The 27002-nt window shown below is 30.6% G+C and overlaps 1 protein-coding gene across 1 annotated transcript in view; it reads left to right on the forward strand.

Annotated features, from left to right (window-relative positions):
• LOC132939787 (disintegrin and metalloproteinase domain-containing protein unc-71) overlaps positions 1-27002 on the forward strand; it is a 273188-nt gene that overhangs the window by 183175 nt on the left and 63011 nt on the right. The window contains 2 exon segments of the mRNA XM_061007159.1: positions 10455-10603; positions 11286-11357. Of these exon segments, the coding sequence (XP_060863142.1) occupies positions 10455-10603; positions 11286-11357 (221 nt within the window).

Below are 27002 nucleotides of genomic sequence, written 5' to 3' on the forward strand. Positions count from 1 at the left end.
CGGAAGTATTCGTTTTTACCATTATTCGTTAAATTACAAAAAAAAAAACTAGTTCCAAAATCAATAACTGTGAGCAAAAAACCCAAAATTATTTGAGTTTGTAATAATTGAATACTTTCTTTTTTAAACACTATTGTATCTGTATACTTATATTTAAATAATAATATACAAATAGAGGGTTTGCTTTTATATTACATTCAATATCAAAGGGGTATTTGCCCGCTTAAAAATATATGTTCACCGTTATACAATGCGCAACGTATCGACAATATTTTTTAGGTACTCGTACGATTTCGTACAAAACGCAAAACGTATCACTTGTTCGCGTGTCGTTATTTTTACACAAATATGTTGCGGAGATAATAATATTATACGCAAGGATCGATATGAACAGAACAATATGCACATTGTTGGGAAAACGACGCTGTTTGAAATTCATAGTCAACCGCGATCGTGTCGGAAACTCGAGGGAAGCCACCATTTTACTTCCTCACCATTTTCGCTTCGAGGTACATGACACCATAATACTAGAGCAGTGTATTATTATTCCTGCACGTCGTCCTGTATATATAGCTGAAGCGTGAGTGTTCGCCCGCTGATATTGCTATTAGTTTTCGACGATTATTATTATTATTATTATTATTTATTTCTATTATTACTATACGCTGGCGGTGGCGGTGAAATAAAACCTTAACGAAATCGCAATTATTCTGCTAGTCATTCACGCGGCTGTCAATTGATTCTGATTACGTTTTACCTTCTCCTCATTGCCGCGTGCACTACATCAAAGCTTTTCAGGATGACTTTCCTTCATCGCCGAAATTCCATCCGTACCCTCCGTTGCGCGCCGCCCTCCCCTCTCGTACACTTTCGCCGGGTTAATACGTGCCAACGATGTATTGTACAAGCGTCGTTATCCCTTTAACTTTGCTAAATTGTCCTTTGATGCGCATTGGCCAAATGGCAAAGTGCTTTATCCCCGTTTCAAATTTGATGTAACTCATATCATATATATATATTGTTCGATGTATTGTATATTATACAGGGTGATTCACTGAGAACTCTCGCCATCGAACGTTCCTTTAATAATATGAATTGATTCGAATTCCGATTTTTAGAACGATTTTCGAGTTTACATGAGGGCCATATTTTTAATTAATTAGATTTTTTATACCATGATTTATTTACCGTGATTATCTGTTTTTGTCTAACACACGCTCGACATAGGATATTAGACGGGTTCTTTGCCAAATATACAAATTTATATAATGAACCGATAAGAATTCTAAAAACATATTTGAATTTGTCGTCAAGTCTACTTGAAATCGACTTACCCACACTTTTGATTTTTTGATTTTAACTTCTTCAAAAATTGAAATACGAAAATTTATAAATACTCTTTTTTAATATGACATTTACAAAAATCCGGAGGATAATATCAAAACTGTGGGAAAGTTAATTTCGAGTAGACTTGACGACCAATTCAAATCTGTTTTCAGAATTCTTATACGTATAAAATACTATGTCGCGCGTGTGTTAGACAAAAACAGAAAATCACGGTATTCAATCCCCTCAATGAGTGTTCTATGGTGATACAGACATTTTTATTTTCAAATGAGAACCAACTTTTTTTTACCATGATTTATTTTTTTTTGTATTTTTTAAACGTTTATGTATTTAAATCATATTTTTAACTAGTCCTTAAAAATAATATATAAGACACATTCAGTATTGAATATATAGTCAACTTTTACGAATATTATGAAACGTTGATAGATTGATAATAATCATAATTTTAAAATCATCAGAGCCTCCATAATTGGCACATATTCTCAAGTCAATTATCATAGACCTATTATTCTAAGTACACAAAGTTAAATCAATGACTACTAATTATAATTTCAATTTGGATACATAACAACAAAAACATAGGTCTACTTAACAGTCTTAACAATTTACAATAAATAGAAATAAGTATTTCGTTTTTATTAAAAAAATAGTATCTAGTTAGTATCACCACGAGATAACCTTATATTGGTGTTATTAAAAATTGTAAGTGTTTGAAAATATGGTGATTAAGTGTCCTTATAAGTTCTAAAGATCAGAATTCGAATAAATTCATACTTTTTCGTTATTTTCGTTATTTAAATATAATTACAATCTATATTGATACAGAAATAAGTACAATAAGAAATGTTAATTAGGTATGTAGTGACAAAAATCAATGAGTTTGGGAGGGTAGGTACCCGATAAACTCATTATAATAATTAAAGAGAATAATGTGTATGAGCATTCTTGGTTAATCACCCTTATTATTATATATATTATGATTTACGTAAATTGTCTGATCGATAAATAAAATAGATAAGGTTTCATTATTTGTATTTGGACAGTTAGTGTTATCAATGATCATAATATTATTAAAGAATAATTGTATCGAATTAAAACCTTGTGTGATAATAGTAATGATTTACATTTTATTGTTGTTCGGAATTTCCTTTTTGTTTTTTCAATCAATTTTAACGTTATGACATTTTCTAAAAAACTCGTATTCATTTTTATAAAACATTTCGAAAAAACCTGCACCTTTTGTTCATGTACGGTCACAAATATTCTTATAAATTGTATGGCGGTGTTCCAATTTTGCTATTACAACGGAAACATTGTCACGAACACTATAGTATATATACATAATAATGTGAAAACGCATTATCCAATGTCGTGGCCTAAATTATAGTGATGGAGTTGAGGACGACTAAATGCACGACAACTCCTACGAATCAAACGACAAATTGTCGACGTTTCCGAATGATTAGTATACAAAGAAAAATGTTTTTTAACCGCACACAAAATAATACAGTGGGTACATTATTGCGATAACGCTTATATATTTAGGTGAATCTTATTCTCTCGGTTTTTTTTATTTGTCGGGTTTTCACATTATTGCTATGCATTCTCGGAGATTATCGATCGTCGTCGACCATTTTACATATTATGACAGTTCTGCCTCATTCTTTTTTATTCATACATCAGGGACATTTTACCTTTTTCCATTTTATGTATAAATGATTCAATAGCTTCATTTTGTTTAAATATGTATACATATATATTTCATGCTGCTCCCACAAAATATAATATGTATATCCTAGTTGGTAGCAGTTTAATTTAATAGAAATAGCGAAACGCTGCAGTACCTACATCATATAATATACTATATATTGTGTAGACTGTAGAGTAATGAAAATATGGAAATAATTTAGTTACGATACATATAGGTAGGTACATAACTTTCCCGTACATGTGACTTAAATGTATACAGTATACACTCCCGTGTATTAGGAAAATATAACGAATTACCGACAAAATAATATCACGAAACCAATATTATAATATAATAACGCAATGAAATAGTATGGCCAGTAAATTATCGCATGGAAAAAATATTGAGCTTAAGTACAGTTAGTATTTTATATATTAAACACAATATAGGTACATATATTAATTAGTAGATAAAATACAAATAAATATATTAAAGTGAAAGAAATTAAATCATAAAATGGACATCGATATGTTATACAAATATTCATATAAAAATATTATAAATAATAATAATTAATATAGACATACGGATTGAGGTCCATTATGAGTCACCACAATCTAATTTTTTGGTAAAAGTGAAACATTTATATTAACAAATTCTTCCCTTTAATAATATTTAATGTAATTTTTTTTCTTTATGTATAATATAGGAAAAACTTTACTGTCTTACAAGTATCAAATAATTATATTGCACAGCAAAAAGACAACGAGCAATGCAAAATATCAAAATGTATAAAATTAAAAATTAAAAATTGGAGTTATCAATGGAATCATTTGCTTGGTGATCGACGATAGATCTATAGATCATGTATTATAACATATTTTATAGCTATAAAACCAATGCTTGATTTTAGAAAAAATTTAAAAGAGGATGAAAGTTGGAAAGATAATTCATTATATTCACTCAGGTTTACAAAAAATTAAATATTGATGGATTAATATACCTAATATTAATTTCTGTCATTTTCAAATAATCGTATGGATTTCATATACTCCAAATCCATTATCACGGACATAAAATCCTTAAAATACAAAGTTATAAATAACTGCTCGCTTTAATTTCGATTTATATACATCAAAGTTTTTAAAAAAGTCGCCTGTTTAACAATTTACAGGAAAAAAGGGAGATTCTCATTTAAAAAAAAAAGTTGGTATCGCCACAGGACACTTACAAAATCTAAATATTTAAAAAGAAGGTCATTAAGTATACTTAAAAATTCCAATATTCTGAATTTGAATAAATTCATTATTAAACAGAAAATATGGGGCGAGTACTGAGCATGCTTGGTGAATCACTCGGTATACACCAATGGCCAATGCACAACCAAAACTAAACGATTCAATTAATTCGGCCGTTGACGTAAAAAATAAAATAATTAATTGCAATACTATTGTAAAATATTTGTTTGAAACAAATAAATGTTATAAATGCAAAATAAGTTATTTAATTGTATAATATACATACTTAATATATTATATTAATATTTATTCATATAAAATCATATTGGTAAAATAAATCATTATATTATAACATTTGTTTGAACATTTAAATTTTTCGATATTATAATTTACTGGTGAAATTTTGTGCTTGTGATATAATAATATATATTACTTGGCGATAATATTTATTTTTTATATATTGGTTCCACATTTTTTTGGTCATGCTAAATTTTGTCCGTGATAATTGGTCGGCACTCTAAATCTATCTTACTCAGGAAAGTAAATTATATTTTGGCATACTATACACGAATAACTCGAGGCATATTGTTATAAGTTTAAATTAAATATATTTAACACAAAGTATATTTTATATTTGAACAGACACTACTGTGGTAATAGTCCGGTATTTTAATAAAATATAAACCATATTCAAATACCAAACTGTTGATAAACACGAAAATAATAACATAAAAATAATCTGAAATACAGATTAAGTGCGTACTTATATTGAGATTGGAAGAAAAATGTTTAAGATTTAAAATGTATTATTGAAAAAATGCAAACTTGTTGGTATTCTATAAGATTTCCTAACCGATTTCGTTCAATTAAAATTTGAAAGAAGTTAAAGTCCTTTAAAGTTTTTTATATAATATTATAATATACAAAAATAGCTTCCAGCAATATTAAAATGTTTAATGTCGATAAGTTTTATATAAATTATATTTTAATTATAATTTGTGTTCATAAAAGTTTCCACTGATTATGTGCTGCAAGTATCGGGTTTTATAATAATAGGAAGTTTGTACTGTGTTATTAAATTGTGCAACAAATTATATTGATCGAAAACACTTTGTATTAAAAACTAAAATAATAAATGTTTTTTTCATTATTTTAACTATGGTAATTGATTAAGTGCCACATAAAAGTTTTAATTTATTTTTTTATATTCACAGATACCATCAGGTAATATTAATTGATGCCGTGATGTATATAATAATAATATTCTAGTAACAGTTATTATAACTTCTGTTGTCTACGTCATTAAATGTACCTGTCTAATATTATCTAAATATTATAACAGGGCTGTTTCACATGATATATTATAATGTTTTGTAAACAAAAAAAATAAATAAATAACCATCTATTTATTTCGAAAAAACATAATATATAATATTATTCTCGGCCTAGTTTCTGAACGGTGAAAATAATTTCGTATCTAAGGTTTCTAGTGCAACCTTTTTTCGAAACTGTTTTTCAATAATAAATTATTGCCATTCGTAAGCCACTTACAATAAAATATAAAACGTGATAAATTACACCGAATCATACATATTATTATTATTATTATTAATAATAATAATAATAGTCTAATTTATGGGCTATTCTCCGGGTTGTTCCTTCATGTCGTGAGTGAACTGGGCATTATAATGCGTTCTAACAATTTATTGGTTCACCCAAAATTCAATAAACGTAGACGCAGCTGATATTTAGTATAATGTGTTGAGTGTTGAATTGTTTATAAATTGGAAATACGAATTATGGTACGGATAGAATTTTGCGTGATCAAATTTGAATCAAAAAACACGTGTACGTGTATATATTATTATGTTCCATATAGTTTTTATACAAAACAAAAACCTAAGTCTAAATTAAACGTGTACATATTATTATGTAGGCATATTATATACATATATATATAAGAATCGAGCGTTAAATCACATGCGTTTGTTTAAGAACTACAAATAATTAAACCACATTAGTTTAACAACGTGATAAAACATGTTATAGAGGTATTTTAACTGACCATTAAAATTTGTTTAATTGTTTAAGTTCTCGTGAAATTTACGGCTTCAATAAAATACTTTATTCCATTAATATAATACGATTAAAGAAAATAGCTATTGAGAGCTAAGATAATCATGATTAAATCATAATATTAATTTATTAAGATTTGCATAGCTAAAAGAAGAATTTTTTATGTTCTCGTTTCGATTTTTTCATAGTAGGTACACGATTAAATATTCAATTTCTCGAATATTAATTGAACTCTTAACGCTTTTATGTAAATTCTGATTTATGAAGTTCATAAATATACCTTAAGACCATATTTTTAAATACTTAGATTGTTTTCACCATTTAAGTTAGTGTTTCAATACTTGGGGCGTCTAGAATTTCCAGGGGAGAGGCGTGAGATATAATTCAACTAGGTAATAACTATTTCAAAGTAAAATAAAATTGACTCACCGGCAATTAGTTGTTAATCAGATGATTTTTTCAAATGAATCGAAATGCGAATGTGCGGTTTCTTAGTTATCTAACTTCAAGCACTTAATAATATGATTTAACAGAATAATATATATTATAATAATTTATGTAATGTTTAGTAGGTACTCATATTACTTATTATACAAAGACTGCAGTTACAAATTATAAAATGTCAATAGATTAATATTGAAGACTTCGATTTGTTTTCAACTATCATAGTATCTTTATAACCTATATAATATAAATTATTATGATCGACAATTACATTTGTAAAGTTTGATTTTCTGCAGATACAAATCGTTTTGATTTGTATTTATAAAACTTCATCAACATTCTCAAAAATAATTATTTTTCTCCAAAGAATAATACTTCTAAAAAGGCATAGAAAAACCAAGTATTCGAAAACACAATATATTTACTCGTATAGAACTAGGTATGATACTTAAAAATCAAAAGACTTTAAGTCTTAATAAATGCATTATTATTGTACATTATACGATTGAGGCACGAGCGTGTTTGGAGAATCGTCGCCTTGAATGATATACATAATTTTCCTGCATTTGAAAACACCTCCGCGGGTGTTGTAAGACGTGTGCACGTATTATTATGTTATGTAATATTCGATACGTCATACACATGCGTATAATATATTATTATATTGTAATAATAATAGTAATAATATTATAATGGACTTTTCGTATTATACTATTACAATATATTATTATAATGTCCGCTGTGAAATGAGTGAAATCTCTGATAATTCTCTGCGCGTCTCTGTGCCGCGAGAATACGAAAAAAAAATAAAATATGTCACTAAAAAATGTATTTTGCGTGTGGAGTTTTTTGAGAGATATAAATAAGCTTAAGGACGAGCATTATTATTATTATTATTATTATTATTATTATATACATACAGACGTCTCAGGTCGGAGTGGTGGCATTCAGGTTTTTTCGTTGTTACCAGTTTCCTGGTCGGCTTTTCCATCTCCTGCTGATCAGAGTAGATACTCGGAGCGCAGTTATTGTACTCAAATATTACAAGAAGGTTACATTATATATCCTATACATCAATCGATGTTCTTTGCATTTCTCTATCATATTTTTTCCATGTTTTATATATAAAAAAAAAAATAATAATAATAATATTATTTCCTTTCGCGAAAAAATATTATCATCCTTGGCGCACAAAAGACAACCTACCTCTGCCGTTCTCGGCATCCCTTTCCATCATCAACCTTTCATCTCCTCCTCGCCCGGCGATGAGTGAGAGGGGTGGACAAAAATTGAATTTTACAATCGCGCAAACTACATCGTTATAATAACGGGACAATTATTACTATTATTATTATTATTATTATTATTATTGTTCGCAACATTGTGTTTTATTTATCACAAACGAGCACTTCTTTGACCAGATATATATGTTTTAAAATATTAAATTCTTGTTTGCTAAACAATGCGCAGCTCGTATATAGTTTTGTGAAATGTTTTATCTTATACTCGAGTTATGCTCGCACAGATTTCCTGTCAATGTGTATGAACGGCTCACTGCTGTAACGCTGTACTGAACAAGAAAATTAAAATAATTTCAACCAGACGCGAAAATATAATTTGAACTCTCGCGGGGGAGTGCTATATACCTACGCATAGAATGTATATTATAACAAACGTGTACTTTGAAACGGAAACTTTGCTTATTGCTCCCGTGAGACAATATCGGTATCTTGTACACTTTGTTATTAATTAACAATTAGCGTACCGTAAAAATTATAAACAATAATATATTATTATAACGACGTGACAGCTGCAGGTGTAGACTGTAGTTGTCTTCGTGTTTTTATTTTTATAATTTTCTATAATCGTAATAATATTGTTATTATTTGGAGATCACTTAGCTGCGCGTTTGCGATACTCGTGTTACGTGCGACCTTAATGCGATCAGGTATTGTTTTATGACGATGGCCACTAGGTTTTTAAGGCGATTGTTTTTGTAATCTTGTAAGTCTTTTATTCGATATTCACACGGATACGAGTAGTCCGAGTATTAAAATTGGTCCACCAAGGCCACGATAAACAGTATAAATACTTTTCTCTCTACATTGCTTTTGTTGGACAAACGTTATAGCTACGTGCAACGAACAAAAAAAATAAACGACGAGTCGTTATATTTACAACAATATTATATAAATGATAATATTATATTAGTCAAATATCTATCGCAGAAATAATTCGTCAGCAGAGCCCTTCAAAGACGTTTTCTATTTCGGTGTCGCAGACCCGAGAGAAGGAAACAATATTGTCTTGAGGCCGCAGGGTCATAGCGAGTTCTCGCGCCTTTGTTGAAATACTTTGCCCCTTCGGTGGTGTGCAGTTTTGAATGCGATTTACCGAGATGGATTTTAATCCAATCAGATACAATAACGACCTTTCGGCATGATAATATTATATTGTACGACGTGTCTGTTTGTTTCGCGTGAATCAATGATGGGCGAACCCAGGCATATCAGCTGTCGACATTTGTTCCGGAAAAATGTATTGTGTATGTGTTTAATGTATTTGTTTTTGGCATTGGTCTGTGGTGGCAAATCTTCTAGACAGGCTTAGACGTTAATTGGAAATAATATTTATTTTTTCGTGATTTTTACACGCGTCTCTATATGTAACGATCCGTGACCCGACGAATCGATGGCATTCCCTCGCACTTCTCGGGAATTTGGGGCAACGTCCGCGTACATCTCTCGTAATACAGTACATAATATGTCTGAACGCGCACTAAACATATTTTATAATTTATTGTAAACCAAAACTATCGAAAACTTCACAAACGACATCAAGAATTAAGTGCATATAACGTTACAATTTTACTGCAAAAGTTATTTTGAAAAATTAAAATTTTCATCGAACTGTGCACTGTCGTTTTGTACATATGTATTCAAAATAAAATATTACTATATTTCTAAAATTATATAATTCTGTCAGGCAGTTAATTTTTTACAAAATATGATTTTTAGTATTGTAATTATATACTGAAATCACAATATAATTTTATTTTTATTTATTCTCCAAGAAGATGATAATGGGTTCCACCGAACATGTTGGTATGTTAGTTATTTTAAGTTTTCGAGCATCATAAATTCAAGTAAATTTAACGTAATCAAATGGAAGAACTAACCGTAAATTCGAGTGTCTACAATTTTGTCGATTAATATTAATGTAATCAGAAGGAAAATACGTCTTTAGGTGCAAACATAATATATGAGTCCATCGAATAGAATAGAAATTCGAATAAATTATCGACGTAGGTAGATACAACTATACAAGTATAAGAAATAATATGTATTTATACATCATATATGTCGTACATCGGCCAGATGCCATGCGCACATCTCGAGTAATAAATATACAAATATACGACATAGTTGCCTATCCATATATTATGATATACGTGAACGGATCGTTCCGATTTTATCTCCCAAACTTTGCAATCAATATCGTTTTCACCTCTCGCGTACGCCATACGTATTTATTTTGAGGAATAAAACATATATAGGTACCTACCGCGATCATCCGTTTTCACCGGCTGTTATATATATATATATTATTATATACACCTATTATTTTCATTTATTTATTTTTCGTTTGGTGTGCAGGGGAAGTGGAAAGGCTCCTGCGGGATTATCGACAGAACCAAGAGCTGGTGCGGAACATCGGAGCCAATTATTATCAGATCATCTACCCGGTACAAATCAGACATCATGACAAAATGGGCATCTCTACCCGAGAGGTAGGGTCACAGAAGGTAAGCTTTGGTGTACAATATGAGAATAGCACGCGCGCGCGCGTGTGTGTGTGCGCGCACGATCGGGTGGGTGATGGACGACGAGTGAGCGAGCGGTGGGTTTTATGCATGGGCGTGCGGGGAGAAATCGATGTTCTATTTTCTCCTTTCTCCATATTCCAAACGATGTTTCAACATATAAATGTGTATAATATAATTCATACCCATATACGTATAATATATATATAGGTATGTGCGTATGTAGTATCATATATTGTATGTAAATATATAATATAATATGTATACACGTGTGTATGAGAATTTGTGAATTTATTTTCGTACATACATTTCCATCACATTTCCGATATTTGGTTATCATATCCGTGTCATCTCGTTTTCTGAGTTATAGATTTTCGATTTTTTCCTCGGTTTAGATTTTTAATTTTTTCGCGCTCAATGCGGCGAAATAGTTCCATCCGATCTCGGTCTCCCGTCGCCCGCGTATTAATTATCATGATAATATCGTGACTGTAATTTTATTTCATACCACAATATTGTAAACGTACAACGAACACAATACGACGTACTCACTCGTGTATTGCAGTTAAAATATACTACCTACAACCTGGGTATATCACGCGATGGCGTAACCACGTGTATATATGCAAATCAATAACCACAATTTTACGTTTTCTATTTTCAGTTTCCCAGCTCGGGGTTGCATGGATCTAATGAAGGATACTCTTCCGGTGGATCTTTTCGACCGAAATCTCGGGTGAGTTTCATACCTATATCGTGTTGTGCATATTATTACAGGCTGAATAAACACGGTTCACGTGAATCAATAGCATTTATAATAACACAATGATATTGTGCGAATGGTACATAATGTTAAGGTAAACGCACGAACACCACTATAATAATAACATACATATAATATTATGTAATAATGTGTGTTGTAGTGGTACCTATTACATGATATATATATATATATATATATATGTCTACGTCGTGCGCTTATAATATTTATGAGCGGTACCGTGATGGCGATTTATTATTATTATTATTTATATTACAATATACAAAATGTAGGTCGTATCGCAAACCTATTTTTATCGAGTCAGCGGGGGGGCTAGCGGAGATAACGTCAGAGGAGGATTCCTGAAAGAGAGGATAAATCGTACCTGTCCAATATGGATGTCGTGTGTTGGCGATAGCGCTCCACGTGGGGTTAGATAATAACGAATGTAATGACGCACCCGCGCCGTTTTGAGGATCAAGGACATTTCGGTATATATGTATATATATATTAGAACGATAATAATATAATATGTTACACGTATGACCTTTTCCTCTTTAAGTAAGATAATAAAACACGAAATTCGGGTGAAATTTATTGCACGTGCTTTAAATTATTATATACGATGTATTAATGATAATAATGATGTTATTATTACGACGGAACGTCATTATATTGTTCTCGTGTCCGCGAAGTTGACCTCTCCACTTTGTTCTATTGGTTTAAAGAATACACCGATATTTTTAAAATGCATAACAAATAATTTTGAATACAATTTTAAAATTTCAAACACAATATTAAATATTTTTTTTTTACCCAGCATCCTGAATTTTTCCGATAAATTTAAAAAACAGTCCAACATTTTGCAAATAAAATTTTTGAATTTTGAATTTTGTTATTAAAAATATGTTGTACCTAAGCTAAAAACATTTGGAAAGCAAACTTCAGCGGATCATTACAAAACCTTAAAATTATAAAAATATATTTTTGGAAGAAAATTTTTTTAAAGAATCTTCATATAATTATAAACATTAAGATTCATCACCTTTTGTTGCTTCCTCCCCTCCCATCATGGTCTGATCAAATAAACCCAAAAAAATATTAATTACAAAATATTTTAAAATCGATTTTGCAATAAGTTGTAAATATTGATTATTGATTCATTTTTCAAATCGTTCCAAATAAGTCGGTGGTCTGGAAAAGAACTTGTAAAATTTGCCAAAAAAAAAAAAAAATATATTAGAAAAATATTCTTAAAATATTAGTAAATACTAATATTTTGTAATTATTCTTATTTGACTCGCAAAATATTGTATCGTTAATAATAAATCGGACAACGCCAAAGAGTCAACACGCAGACATAATATTATTCTTTTAACAATAATAATATCGTTTTGTTGTAACATACTGAGCATGCATTCATGTATCAATATTGCCTACATTAGTCGCCGTGTTACATATTATAGACACTAGGGGTGGCCAAACCACGGCTCACAGTTTAATATTTTTACTATTAAAATAATAGATATTATACCTTTTCCTGATTTTCATAAAACTTGTTATTATAGTGTGTGGCACTCAACTATTCATAAAAATAATGGTGTATTAAAAAGCTGGTTTTTGTTTTTATTTCCAATTTCCCAGTGTAGTTTTTATAAAAATTATTGCAAAAAAAAAATCAGTAAAATGTATGACGTTTATATGAATTCGTATTAAATGATTATTAATTTTATATTTTGTATTTTACAAACTTGACATATTATTTATTTTCAAAAAAAGTTTTTGCGTTTTTGCTTTAAACTATTATTGGGATGACTAGAAACAAATACCTAGGTCAAAAATCCGTTTTCATGCCTGTGGCAATATCAATTTCGAAAAACTGGACATTTATAAAAAGCCAGACTGATAATAAAAAATTATGTATTACCGTCGTTAAAGTTGGAATTTTCAAAAATTATTTAAAACCGTTTGAAGACCAAAGACAGTTTCAAAAACCACCGTAGAGCCCAGACGTACACAGCAGCTCCATTCGTGTTTGTTTTCGATCTGCAGGGTTACCTGTATAATATTTATATTAATACGACGATAACCGCGAAAAACTTGTTCGCATCGATTTTCAAAAAACCGGATAAAATATTTAAACATTGTACCGCGCCCAAGGAAGTATCCAGTATCATCCGTATACCCTATGTACATATCGTGATCTTAAGTACCATGATCAGTTCGAGACCTGATACCAAAATGAAATGCAACATAATAATTGTTACTGAGCAGACTGTGTGAATCCGTTTTTCACATATATATAAATACTTGTAACTACTATACATTCGTGACTTGTGTTTGATACGGAAAGCGTATAATATATATATTACGAGTTTTTGACACAATAGTGTTATCGACCGTTATAAAGGCATAAGGTTAACTTATACGCGTACAAAGGTCATTGTGTATCGCGAACTCGTAAATGTTCGGAGCTTTGTGACTCTATAGCTTAGGTAGTTTTTTTTTATTATTTTTTTTTTTTTTACAAAGAACGTTTATACATATATATAAACACCAAATGATAATAATACTTTTAACAGTTCTCATTAAAATGAGTGAGGCAAAGTAATGTGAGGCTTTTGGGTAAACAAAAACGGCGTGCACGTCCGTAGATGTTATCTGTATTTAGACTAGTCATTGTCTATGATTTTAACCTTTTGAGAACAACGGAAAAACCGTGTCTGCTTGACCGCATATTTGTCTTTGGACCCAGAACGCCATTGTTAAGACTGCTGTGTATGCCACCGACGAGTTGAGAGGTAAATCCTGATAAATTACGGGGACTTTTAGTGTATGCCATCTCTCTGCTCGTCGTCTCTACATCGCCTTAAATTCGGTCGCGCAGTGTTTTCTTTTAAAGTTTTGTTTGGTTTTTGAGACAAACGAACAAATCCGAAACAAACCGTTCGGACTATACATACACACGGCGATGGATGTAATGGACTGCACTTCCACCGGAATAAAAATAAATAAACCTCTCGAGATAAGATAATACATTTTTCTCCGTAACGTTATTTAGTAATTTGCGTCGAGTTTATGTGTGTTCAGCCTGACTTTGATAGTTTTTTATTGAACATTTTAAATCAAATGTGAAATGATAAAAATATAAAAATATAGGTGTTTACATAATATACAGGGTGATTCACACCAATTTTTTTCTTTCATTATTGCAGTTGTTCAGAACTTTTATTTTTTGAATTTTTAAATATATCTAAAGACTATATATTTTCAAATTATTGAGATTTGTTGGAACCTGCCTACTTAATAAGGGGTGTCCCGTAGAGATACGAAATTTTGTTTTTCAAATAACGACCCTCCTCTTTTACTGTACCTAAATTAATAAAACATTATTTAATCATTTTCGGAAAAGACAAACTAGTAAAAACTGCCCGTGTTATTTAAATTTGTATACTAAGGATAATTTTTCAGTGGTCAATAATGGGTTTGGAAAATACGAGGACTATGGTGATTTCAAAATTGTAGTAATTAATATTTATCAATCAACATTCGTAGTTTTTAAAAAAGGTACAATTTTAATAAATACTAAATCCAATAAAAAATATATGTTATATATCTTGCAAAACTATTTTTAAGGATTATTATCCTTAGTTTAACTAATATTTCAATAACTTGGAAACTACCTACAATATGTTCATAATTTTGAAGTAGGTAGATCGAATTGTCGGAATTTGGATAAGCTCATGAGGTATTAAAAATATGAAAAATTGGGGCTGAGCATGCTCGGTGAATCACCCTGTATACAATCGTACTCGCAATTGTCCTTCCATTTGGTGGTTGAATTTTCCGGAACTACAGTGGAGTTATCGCAATACATAAATATTAGAAATTATTATCATTTTATGCATCTTGCTGAAATGTTTTGTATTATGGAAAATGTTATTTTTTCGTACCGTCCGTTCGTTTTATTAGGTAAATGCGAATTTCAAATTAAAAACATTAATTATTATTCGTGTCTGATTTACATAATATCAGTACAAGACATCAACCGTTATAATTAGAGAAGTTTGCACATTAAAGACAATAACAATGACATCGGTTTGATAAACATTCTTAGTATTTTATACGTCTTGATTACATTGCATTTTCGACTGTAAAATATAATATGAGCGCTTCGTTTTCGTAGGAAATTAAATTCTATCGAGCCACGGCGCACATAACGCGTAGCGGTTTGATGATCTTCTGCCGTGTCGCGTCATTTCCTTTGGATGAAAAACAAAAAAATAAATAATAATAACAAAAGTAGATTTTAAGCTGTCACAGTAATGCAGGAGCGGGAGTTTCTCCGATTGCCAGTAACTTGATTTAGTGTGCCCGAAATATATTATATTATTCATTACAGTCTGTTCGACGTGCACCGGATGGAACGGAAAAAAAAATCACTTCAGTATATACCGTTTTCGTTGATTAGTATTTTTTTTTTTTCGGAGAAATCACGGTCAATCTTAAGCCCACGGTCGTTGGCGACGTTGAGTGTGCGTAGTAGGTGTCTTATAGGTGGTGGGTGGGAAGGGTGTAGGGCAGCAGACGGGGTGGGTTTATCGTTCGGTGGCAGTGCAGAACGATTCGCCCGCTGCACCGTCTAACACACCGCATCTATTCATTGGTACATAACTTCTGTGCCGTTTAAATAATAATGTTAATATACATATATACTCGACGCTATAATAATTGTTATTAACTAAAATACGTGTGCGACACGATGAATTATGTATTAAGCATGTTGTATGTTCGTATTATATTGTACAGCTGGTAGTCCAGACCACGTTGTGTGCGGATTACGATAATAATGTTCAGTCCGATCCCCCGTTGCTGGTCCCGATCGATTTGTCGTACTCGTGGCGAAACGATTTGACAAAGAAATTGACGTAAGTCTAGCTCATTTGGATTTTCCCGGAGTCGTCAATTATACAATTTTAATTACACACCTGCATCACACACATCACGGAGTCGTCACGATTCCACGGCGGTTGCGGTAAATGTCTCGACCAACCGCGGGAACACATTATCATAATTTAATGACTGCATTCCGGTGCGATACAAAAGAAAAACTTACCTATTACATCGATAATATTTTACGAAGGCATTTTATTAAAAAAAATAATTTCCTCCTGCACTCGAGAATAATCATTATTATAATACCGATCGTCGTCGTCGTCGTCGCCCACGGCGTAAATCTCATCGGGTGATGGCGCATAACCTGCAGGTGTGTCGTCCGATAGATACTGAGAGCTAGTGACGGGGTGAGTTGAAAACGGTCGGAGTTGAAGAGAACGCTGTATTTGTTGGCTTAGTCGTAATAATACCAAAAGTGTTTTCAATTAAAACTTTTTGCGCCGTAACTTCCGACGCGCTTTGGCTATACACGCGCACCGCTCTGCGCCCACACTGTAGTAGTAGTTCTGCACAGCCGATAACTTTGAGGGTGGTTGTAAGTATAGGGTAAATACAGGGTGTATGTGGCACATCGGTATATATATATATATATATATATATATTACGCGCACACACATACAAACACACACTTACTCGCGTATACGGTTAAAACACAGCTCACGGGTATACATACGCGATCGTGTTGACGAGAGTGGTTGGTCGATGCTGCGTGGGGGGGAAAGGGTTGTAGGGCGGTGGTGGGAGGGTCGGCTGGTCTGGACCGAGCCGTAAACTATTTAATTCAACCAGACGCGACCGATTTAAGTGGCTTGTCGAGTCGTTGCAGGACCGCCTCGATTTTTTTACATTACACACTTTTCTTCCCGCTCTCGCCACCGCCGCCGCCTCAGACGACGCCACTGCCGCGTTTCTTACAAACATCCACCGCGTAGGATAAAAATGTGTCACGGCGGCGGTGGAGTCAAAGGTCTTTGGTGTGTGAATCAAACATCGTTTTAACCACGTTCACACTAGTCGACAAACAAATCGTTACACATTTTTTTTTTCTTTTTTATTCGCGTACGTGCGTTTTATTGGACGCGCGTGTGGGTGTGTGGGTGTTTATGTGGGTGTGGGTGAGTGTGTGTGTGTGTGTGTGTGTATGTGTATTTGTTTTGTTCCGACGGGGGTTGTTTTTATTTTATTTTTATTTTCGCACCGATTTATTACTACTTATCGGTGCCCGGGAGACCTTTAAGGTAAATTCGAGAAGATTTATGCACCGCATCGCGCGCGGCCATTATTTGCCCCGCTGCCGCCGCCGCCGACTCGCCGACCGTTCTCCGCGCGAATAGCTGAAACGTTAGGTTAGACGATGTGCATGGATTATGAGCTTTAACCGAAAATCACCGCTGGACTTGTATTGTTTAAAGGGACTGTCAGCAGCGCAAAAAATAAATAAATAAATAAATAAAGAGAAGAAAGATTTATAAACGGAATCCCGCGTGCTTATATAGATCTGATTTATAAACCCCGTATACATGTTAGGTTTTCGCGCGCAAAGGTCCATCGCGGTGATTTTGGACTTTTATGTTTTTAAACATTTCGGTGCCACTACGTATAATTGTGTATATAATTTAATTATATATTATATATATCAGGTACCTGTACAATGTACATATTATATGCTGCAAATGAAACCTTTTTGGTTTGATTTTAAACTCATAACGATAAATATCAGTCCATCACTATAATTAGTAAAAAATGTTGGACGATAAAACAGTAAAAATTAATATCATTATGGCCATGATAAACATAATGTGTATGTACAACACAGTATTTGATATCGTTATATCATATGTGATCGAAATTAATTGTTTAATATACTTGCAAATATGAATATTATAATATAGTGATACTTTATTGCATTTATTCGGAATGATGTTTTTATAAACTTTACTAAATACTAACAATAATCATAAAATCAACTAACACTGTTTTAGGATTTTTAGTATTTAATTTAATAGTTCAAATAAAACCCACGATCGATTGTATTAAATACAAGGAAAACGTACTCTACAAACATTTTAATTATTAATAGTACCTAAATGTATTTTTTTTCCCCTTATAAAAAGGTAGATTACAATAATGATAAAACATATTTGAGTGCAAATTATGAGTAAATAAGTATAGGTACAAGGTACTATATTTTATTATTAATAGACATTATAAAAGCACTTAATATTTTTGTTCTAGTCTATAGCATAGTATAAACATCATACATAATACATGCTTATCAATTCTATAGGTATCCATCTAAAGAAGAGATTTTTTTTCCACTTTCGTTATGTTTATCAAACTCGTTCATATACATTTTTATCAAGTTTGCTTATAATTTATTCTATTAGTCACTATAACTTGTTTATAATGAATTATTTTCAACCATTATTCGACTAAAACTTTTATTAAATTATAGAATATCTATCCCATTTATTTTTATTTTAAAATTATAAGAGACTTTTTCAAACCATTACCATAATTTCACGACAATATTATACCCTTAATAGCATAGCGTAACAAGAACTCTAGACCAACTCTTTCTAATATACTTTTTGAATCTTAAATTAAAAACAAATTTCAAACTGTGTACCCAAACTTAATTATACTTTTCACTGATATTGTTTACAGACAAACTTTTTAACAAAAAACAACATACCACTCATTTATGACCTTATAGGTACCTATGCGGCTACGCTAAATGCATAGGAAATACTATGAATGTTTTCATACGTTCTAAATGTTTTGTATAAAAATAATAGTTGAGTTTATTCAACGTCTGTTATTTTAAATTTAAATTAGAAAATGTTGATGCATTTAAATAAATACAAGACAATATATAATATTGTATGGACTGGAAACACATAATAAGGTGTTGTATACAAACCATGGGGATAACTTTAGTTTATTAAATAATGGTTAGGTTATTTTTTAAGATGAACGTATTTTATTTAATTATAACTATAATTCATGATATTCACCATGTGTAGTGACTATGTACCTTTAGGTAAAGGTAAACATTAACTTAAACATTAACTAATTAAAAAGTTAATTATTTTAACTACCTACTTAACTTCACTTGTTAATTCATTTTTTGATTAACTTATTAACTTATTTACTTACAGAATCCATTTTGACCACTTGGTTTTTTCTATTCAATTTGAATAATTTAGTCAAGTTAAAATCATGTTTTACATATCGATAACAACTGGAAGTTGAAACTTCATAATCAATTACTTTTTTTATTTAACCACTGGCCCCTGTATGTATTATTTATATTATACAATAATTAATAATTATAAATACTAACAAAAAAATCAATTTTTCTTGGTCTAACTACCTATTTATTCAGTTTAAATAAACGCGCGTAGTTTCTTAAATAAACTACAACTAGTGTGAAATAAAGAGAAACAGTATAGGATGCATTTTAACTAAATATTTGGTTATCATTTAAAACAAATTGAAAGTTGTACAATCATTATTTCTGTGACCAGTTGGTGATTGGAAAAAAAAATCGTTTACTTTATTTGACTGAGTTGAGTTAATATTGTTCTACTCCATATTTACTTCTAACTTTTAGAGTTGAACAAATTTTTGTTCACTATTAACTTATAGCTTAACGTTCTTAACATGATGACAGAACTATATATTATCTATTGTCTTCTCTCTCATACTCACCCGCTACATAGCAAATTTGTATTCATTAGAACCAATTGTGTGTTATTAGCTTTAATATCAGAATGAAATGACATAATATCATCAAATTTAAAATTTAAGTATTGTCTAGAGCACCCTTAGGCTTTTATTTATATTTTAATATTAAATAGCGAGTAAAATAATAAGTAAGTATATAAATATATAGAAATCGTCATAACAACACAATTATTATAGGTCAATTAAAGTTCAATCTCGTAACATCACAAAATTGGTTCTACTGAACCTAAATTTACTATGCGGCACGTGGGTCGGAGAGCAAACCAATATACTGCAATGACCTCATCTTAACGTAAAGTTAACTAACTCAAATTAATTTTTTTCGTTTGGATATACTTATTATTCATATTTTTACTCAAATAGTGATTACAATGTACATGTAACAAAATGTATTATTTTTCGCAAAGTTGAATTGCTTTCTTTATTAATTATAAGTTAAAATATTTATTTTATTTCAATCCACTAATTGTCGTTTCCTGTTTCCCTTTTCTTGTTTTGTCGTATTTTTCATGTAATCGTGCTGTACATATATAAAAAAAAAATTTTGTATATTATTCTGCGAAGCTATTAAATTATCGTGAATGCTTATTATCTTAATTGAATCCGTACATTTATTGCCCCTCTGGGACTCGTAAATGCGTGTGTATACTATGACAACAAAGATTTGGTAACCGTAAAAAAATTATTTACATTTTTTACAAGTATATTATTAATTATTGTGAGGTGGATACGTTACTATACCGTTTTTTTAATTATTAAAAACACAATCATTTAATTTGAACGTAATATCGTGTGCGCAGGTGGCTATTAAAACCGCATACAAAGCGTTAAAAAAACAGTAATAATATTATTTTTATATTGTTATAAAAAGAGAACATTTTTCGCGCAGGGTATACGCTTCGTATAGGTTACTGTTTTTGATGAGCCACCGGGGAAAGTATGTTATAAACGTGTTATCAACCCGAATGTGATAATTATCTCACTGCAAAAACATTAATTCACGTGGTTATGTTTGAAATTTTTCCGGAAAATGGATGAGATTTTCTCTTTAAATAAATACATATCTACTTAATAAAATGTGTAAATAATAATCATATAATTTTAAAATACAACATAATTTTCATGTTATCGTGATAATTTTGAATATTTCCAGTTTGTTTTCCTGAAACGCAGAAAATAAATAATAATCTACTATGGATGAATATATACATTTTATGAGATATAAGAATGACAATATTATTATTCGATCGTAAACGCTCAAATTACACCCAATTACTAATGTTGAATACACATTAGTAACGAAAGTTATTGTAAATTGTAATACGTTTTAAAATACCACAGTACCCCATGATTATAATGTACTATATAACTATTGAAAGCCACCGCGCTGCAATACAAATAATAAGAATCATTTAAATTTTTTACAATAGTAGACGAACATGATGGTATAATATGTTTTTATTGTCAAAACGTCACAATGAAACACGTCTTCGCGGTGAGTTACAACACGCACACAATCCTTCAAACCGTTGGTGGGAAATAAGCCAAAAGCTACGCATTCTTCCGACAATGAGAAAATCCATTTCTGGGCTCTCGCTATGAGAATTTTTTTTTTTTTTATTATTCCTATATCGAGTCAAAACAATTACAGGGGAAAAAAAGTAGTGTAGAATCCTGTCGTCTCTCGTTCGTCCGCCTTCGCGTCTCACAACATAATTTCGTGTAAATAGGTATAGGTACGTTTTATTCCGGCTCGTCGTGACAATAATAATCCACTCGAGTTCCGATTGGGTTTTTAATTCGCCATAAATATATATCTACGTGGTTATCAAATTAAATGTCTATAATAAGACCACGGCTCCGACGTTTGTCTGTAGTTGTAGTCTGCACCTAGACACGCCGTTTAATTAACCGACATAGAAGTATATTATACGAATAACTTCAAAGTCAGTAAATATTCATAACGAAATCGGTTTTATTTATTTATGAGCTTATTCATACAGTATATAAGACGGCATTCAATAGAAATCACATACCTAATTTAAGTCTCTAAAATGTTCATTTTACAGGATTAAATAGGTAGGCACTGTTAACTTTAAAGTAACCATCATCATAGTTAAATAAAGTTATTTTAATCAAACGAAAATCAAATTAAAGTTTTAAACATTTGTAATATTATATTTTGTAAGTATTAACTAGAATGTACAATGATATCATTATTACTATAAGAATAAAAATCCACTTTAAACATTTTAAAAATATAATATAGATGTATTTTTTTTTTTTTTTGATTAGTTCAATTATTATTCAATATATTTTTTTGTTTGTTTCTTGAAGATCATTAACAGAAATAAAAAGCACATTATTTATACGAACCTACTGATTTAAATACAAAATGGTATAACTCTTGAAACTTTTATTGCATTTTTAAAAAGTTAGTCATCCGAATACTTTGCATTACAAAAACAATAACTGAAATATTATTTTTGTTAAATATATTTTTAATTTTAGCTAATGAATATTTCCTTTTGTCCATTGTCATGCTCAAAATAGAAATAAAGAATTATACAATGAATTCAATAAGAAAAACTTAAATTTGTAAGAAATAAATAAATTAATAATAAAAAAATAATGAAATCCGAACGTCAATTCGATATAAAGCCTTATATTATAATATTATGTATTTAATATTTATGTTATATATTTAAGTACAGTGTTCAATGGTTGTTTTGTACTCTTACACCTTACACTTGATGCATTCATATTATACTAACTTCACCTAACCAGCACATATACAAGTTATGATGGGAATTAAATATTAATGTATAAGGCGTTCGATAAAGGTGGGATACGGATATGATCCGACCCATATATTATTATCTGAATCATATATTATTCTTGTAAAAAATTAAGACACCGATAAATAAAACCCCTTGAAAACCATTCTTCAAATAAAAAAGGTATATTTTGTGAACTTACTATAATACTAATCGTGTTCATAAATATTATTCCGTGAGATGTTATGAAAACCTCACTCTGAAAAATAATTAGAAGTTCGGAAACATTATTAACCATGGTGTACATAAAATATTTCAAATAAACTTTAAAAACTATTAATATCACTCAGGACGGCCCTGCATACATACTTAACAGTATGAACACTTTTAAATCAATTCAAAGCATCAATAATTTCATGACTATGTGAATCGTTATCCTGTTCATAAACTTTATGAAAATTTGCTAACCCAAATCGATGTTTCCAAGTTTTCTCAAGTTCGTTAGTTAGTCGAGTAAAATAAGTAAGTACAATTAAATTGCATTCTGTAAACAATCTATAAACTTTAGATTTAGCCAGTGGATATTAATTTATTTTATACAATGTATATAGGTTGATTATTGAACAACAAATGAATAAACTAATATAGTATTATCCCTAATGTTATAACTCATAAAATAAGTATTTCCACAATATATACTTTTGTTTTCAAACATAATTTTGGAAGTTAAATTTCTTTACAGACGTTGATGACGAGAAAATATAGCGTTGGGACTGCAAAGTTCGGGCGAGCAGTGTTGCCAACTCGACACAATTATACTATACCACCAAACTATAAAATGCAGGATGAATGATGATTCGCTAATTATGCTCATTACTCCCAATTTCCATAATATTGAAATATTCATGAACTTATTCAAATTTTGAATTTTCGGATATTTAAGACGAATACATAAAGAGAAATTAAGACCCTATTTTAAATTACTTAGATTGTTTGACATAATTTATATTATCAAATGAGAACAACTATTTTTAATTGATAATATTGCTAAGCAGATTAATTTTACTAAAATTCTGATGTGAAATTTGAACCTTCTGATAGCTATTCTCCTTAAGTGCAGAGGATAAGAGACCACGATAATAGTTTAAACATAATATATAGTCATGATGGTTTGAAAATTATAATAATTACCTAATATTTGATGATTTTTAAAAATTGTTCAAGTATAAATAACATATACTAGTTTAAAGTATATAAGACGTATTTTTAATTTTATCTAAAACTATAGTAAGGTAAATTATCCTTAGTACATACAATTGAATAACCCTATTCGATCGAATTTTTATTTAGGTGCATCGACATTTTCAGAAAACATCATAATATTATGTTTAACAATTAACAGAAAAAAATGGCAGCAATTATTTGGAAAAATTGTAATTTTTGTTACTATACAGGTCACCGCTTTAAATTGTATATGTATATAAAAAAAAGTATTTGAATAAAATATGGTCTTTTAATATAATTAAAATTTCCAAATATCACGATTTAAATAAAAGAATTTTTAAAGGATAAAAGGGGCAATTTTCATGCATATTATTGTATAATATTGTGATAGTGCAAGTCACGGGGGGGGAGATAATTTGCTGAATATTACTGGCCAGCGCAAAGGGCTACAGGAAGCGGCTAAACAGTTTTGACGAATAGCGGTCCGTCAAATAACGATAGCACCTAATACATATTATTATACATGTTTTATTCATACAATTTATACTACAGAAACGAAATGTACAATATTGTGGAAAACGCTCCTAATGGACGTTTAATGAGACACGTAATACCAACGTAGTAATATTACTATTACTATTATTTATACGTGAAAATCCGTATAGATCGTTCAATCGTTGCAGGCAATTCGTCTGAGTTGATGTCATCCAACTTTTAATGTTTTCCGATTAGAAAACGACAACAATAGACCAGAGATGGCCAAACTGCGGTTCGCGACTAACATTTTGGCTAATATAATAATAGGTATCATTATTTTTGCTAGGTGCGTCACCTATCATTGTTTCATCCCCCTCCCGCAATGGGTCTGATCAATTTCATAAAAAAAAATATTAGTAACAAAAAATTTGAAAATCCATTTTTCTATTGTTTGAAAAATATTGGCTCATTTATCGAATCAATCCAAAGTCGGTAGACTGGCATAAAACTTAAAAAATTCGCGAAAAAAAAAATCGTAATTTATTTCTGTAAAAACCAATTTTCAATTATTCGTATTTGAATCACAAGATATTTGTATAGATACGCTAATTATTTATCGGACAACTTCGAGGAGTTAACTTCGTACACGTACTATTACCTATTAATTTACCATTAATATAATATTATTATTGTATCGTTATTATGTGTATGCTAATTTAAACTACGCATGCATTCATGTATCAACATTGCCTACATTAGTCGCCGCGTTACATACTTTAGAGTCCACGGGTGGCCAAACCACGGCTAGCGTCCTAAGACTTTTACTAATATAACACATAATAGGTATTATTCCTTTCCATGTTATTCATATTATTAATTGTCATTATATTGTGCAGCTCGCTACTCTTTTGTCGCCTCTGCAATATATACCATCCATACGCCGCCGATATAAGGACTGTCGAAGGAACCCGTGGTGTGTTCCTTACACGACAATATTCCTGTGAGCTGTGGATTCGAACGAATCGTTATTGGTCACCGGAACAATAAAAAAATAAATATTTACCACGAAAAAAATATAGCGGAAACGCTCGTAATAAAAAAAAAAAACGCGGTATGGTGGAAAAAATCAATATCTCTACTCGGGATCTAAAATTTTTGAAAGGTTTTAAAACGTATATTTACCGGATAAAATGTTGATTATTACCACTTAATAAAACTTTTGAACTTTTATAATCAAATGCTGGTATAAACCACTACTCGAGAGTCTATTAATTTGCCAACCTTTATAAAAGTAATTTCTGAAGTGTCGATTTTGAGCAGAAATAAACCTTTTAGATTTTTAAATTAAATTTTTCTTTTTTAAATTCAATAGCAGAAAACACGTGAAATCATGAACTACATATTATTATATGTATATAGCTGCCATGCTTTCGTTTCGGTTTTTAACGTTATTCGGGTCAAACGATTTATAGTTTCAAAAACTTTCTATAATTCAATTAATATTAGAAGATATTCTTTTTATAACCACGGTAAAATAATAAATATAGGACGGTGAAAATAATCTTGAGAAACTATGTTGATGTTTATTAATGTAAAAACGTAAATTGTTAATAGGTATTACTCATCTATAAAATTATGTCACGACTCGACCCACATCAGTTTGTGTTAATCGCGGTACTGCGAATTTCGATGATTGTAATTTGTTGTTATAATAATTTAGAATTATAATAACCGAAACACTCGTTGTCTTTGAACGAAATTGGGTCAAACATTTGCAATTAACATATTTTTCTCAGGGCTGCCTCGCTGTTTTTACCCGTTTAAACATCACAATTGTCGACGTAGAACTGAATTATACACATTTGCATACACAACCGTTTAATTATCAACCGTGTTTCAGATTCTTCAGTCGTCTTGCTATTTCAATAAAATTCGGACGATTTTTGTTTCTTTGTTCAACGGTAAAAATAAATTAGTCTTAAACGTATTAATTTTCATTCGCCCGTCTATAATATATAACACGTATTATACGTCTGATTTATACTCTGTCGGCGGAATTTCGATCTTAAACTGTTCCGATTTGAAGACGCTACAACACGTCAACGAAACAAAATATGTGTAATAGGCACCTCTTCTAATGGATACTAGATTTAATTCTATAAATGGTTCACTTGAAGTTAATATTTATAATATAAGTTCCGAAATTGCTCAGTTTATAATACGCATTGTATAATATAATATAACTGTCAATCATTTCCCGTATACGGACGCATGTATCGGTGTCCCGTTAATCATATACTATAGCTGATCCCGTGCACTTTGCCCCATTAAAAATGCCCACTCTATAATATGAATAATATGTTTTAAACCAATGGCAACCATTTATAAACAAACATTTTCATCGGAAATCTCAAAATCCCTGTTTGAGCGCCTCCCG

Source organism: Metopolophium dirhodum, chromosome 2 (assembly GCF_019925205.1).
Source record: "Metopolophium dirhodum isolate CAU chromosome 2, ASM1992520v1, whole genome shotgun sequence".
In the NCBI taxonomy this organism is placed as follows: domain Eukaryota; kingdom Metazoa; phylum Arthropoda; class Insecta; order Hemiptera; family Aphididae; genus Metopolophium; species Metopolophium dirhodum.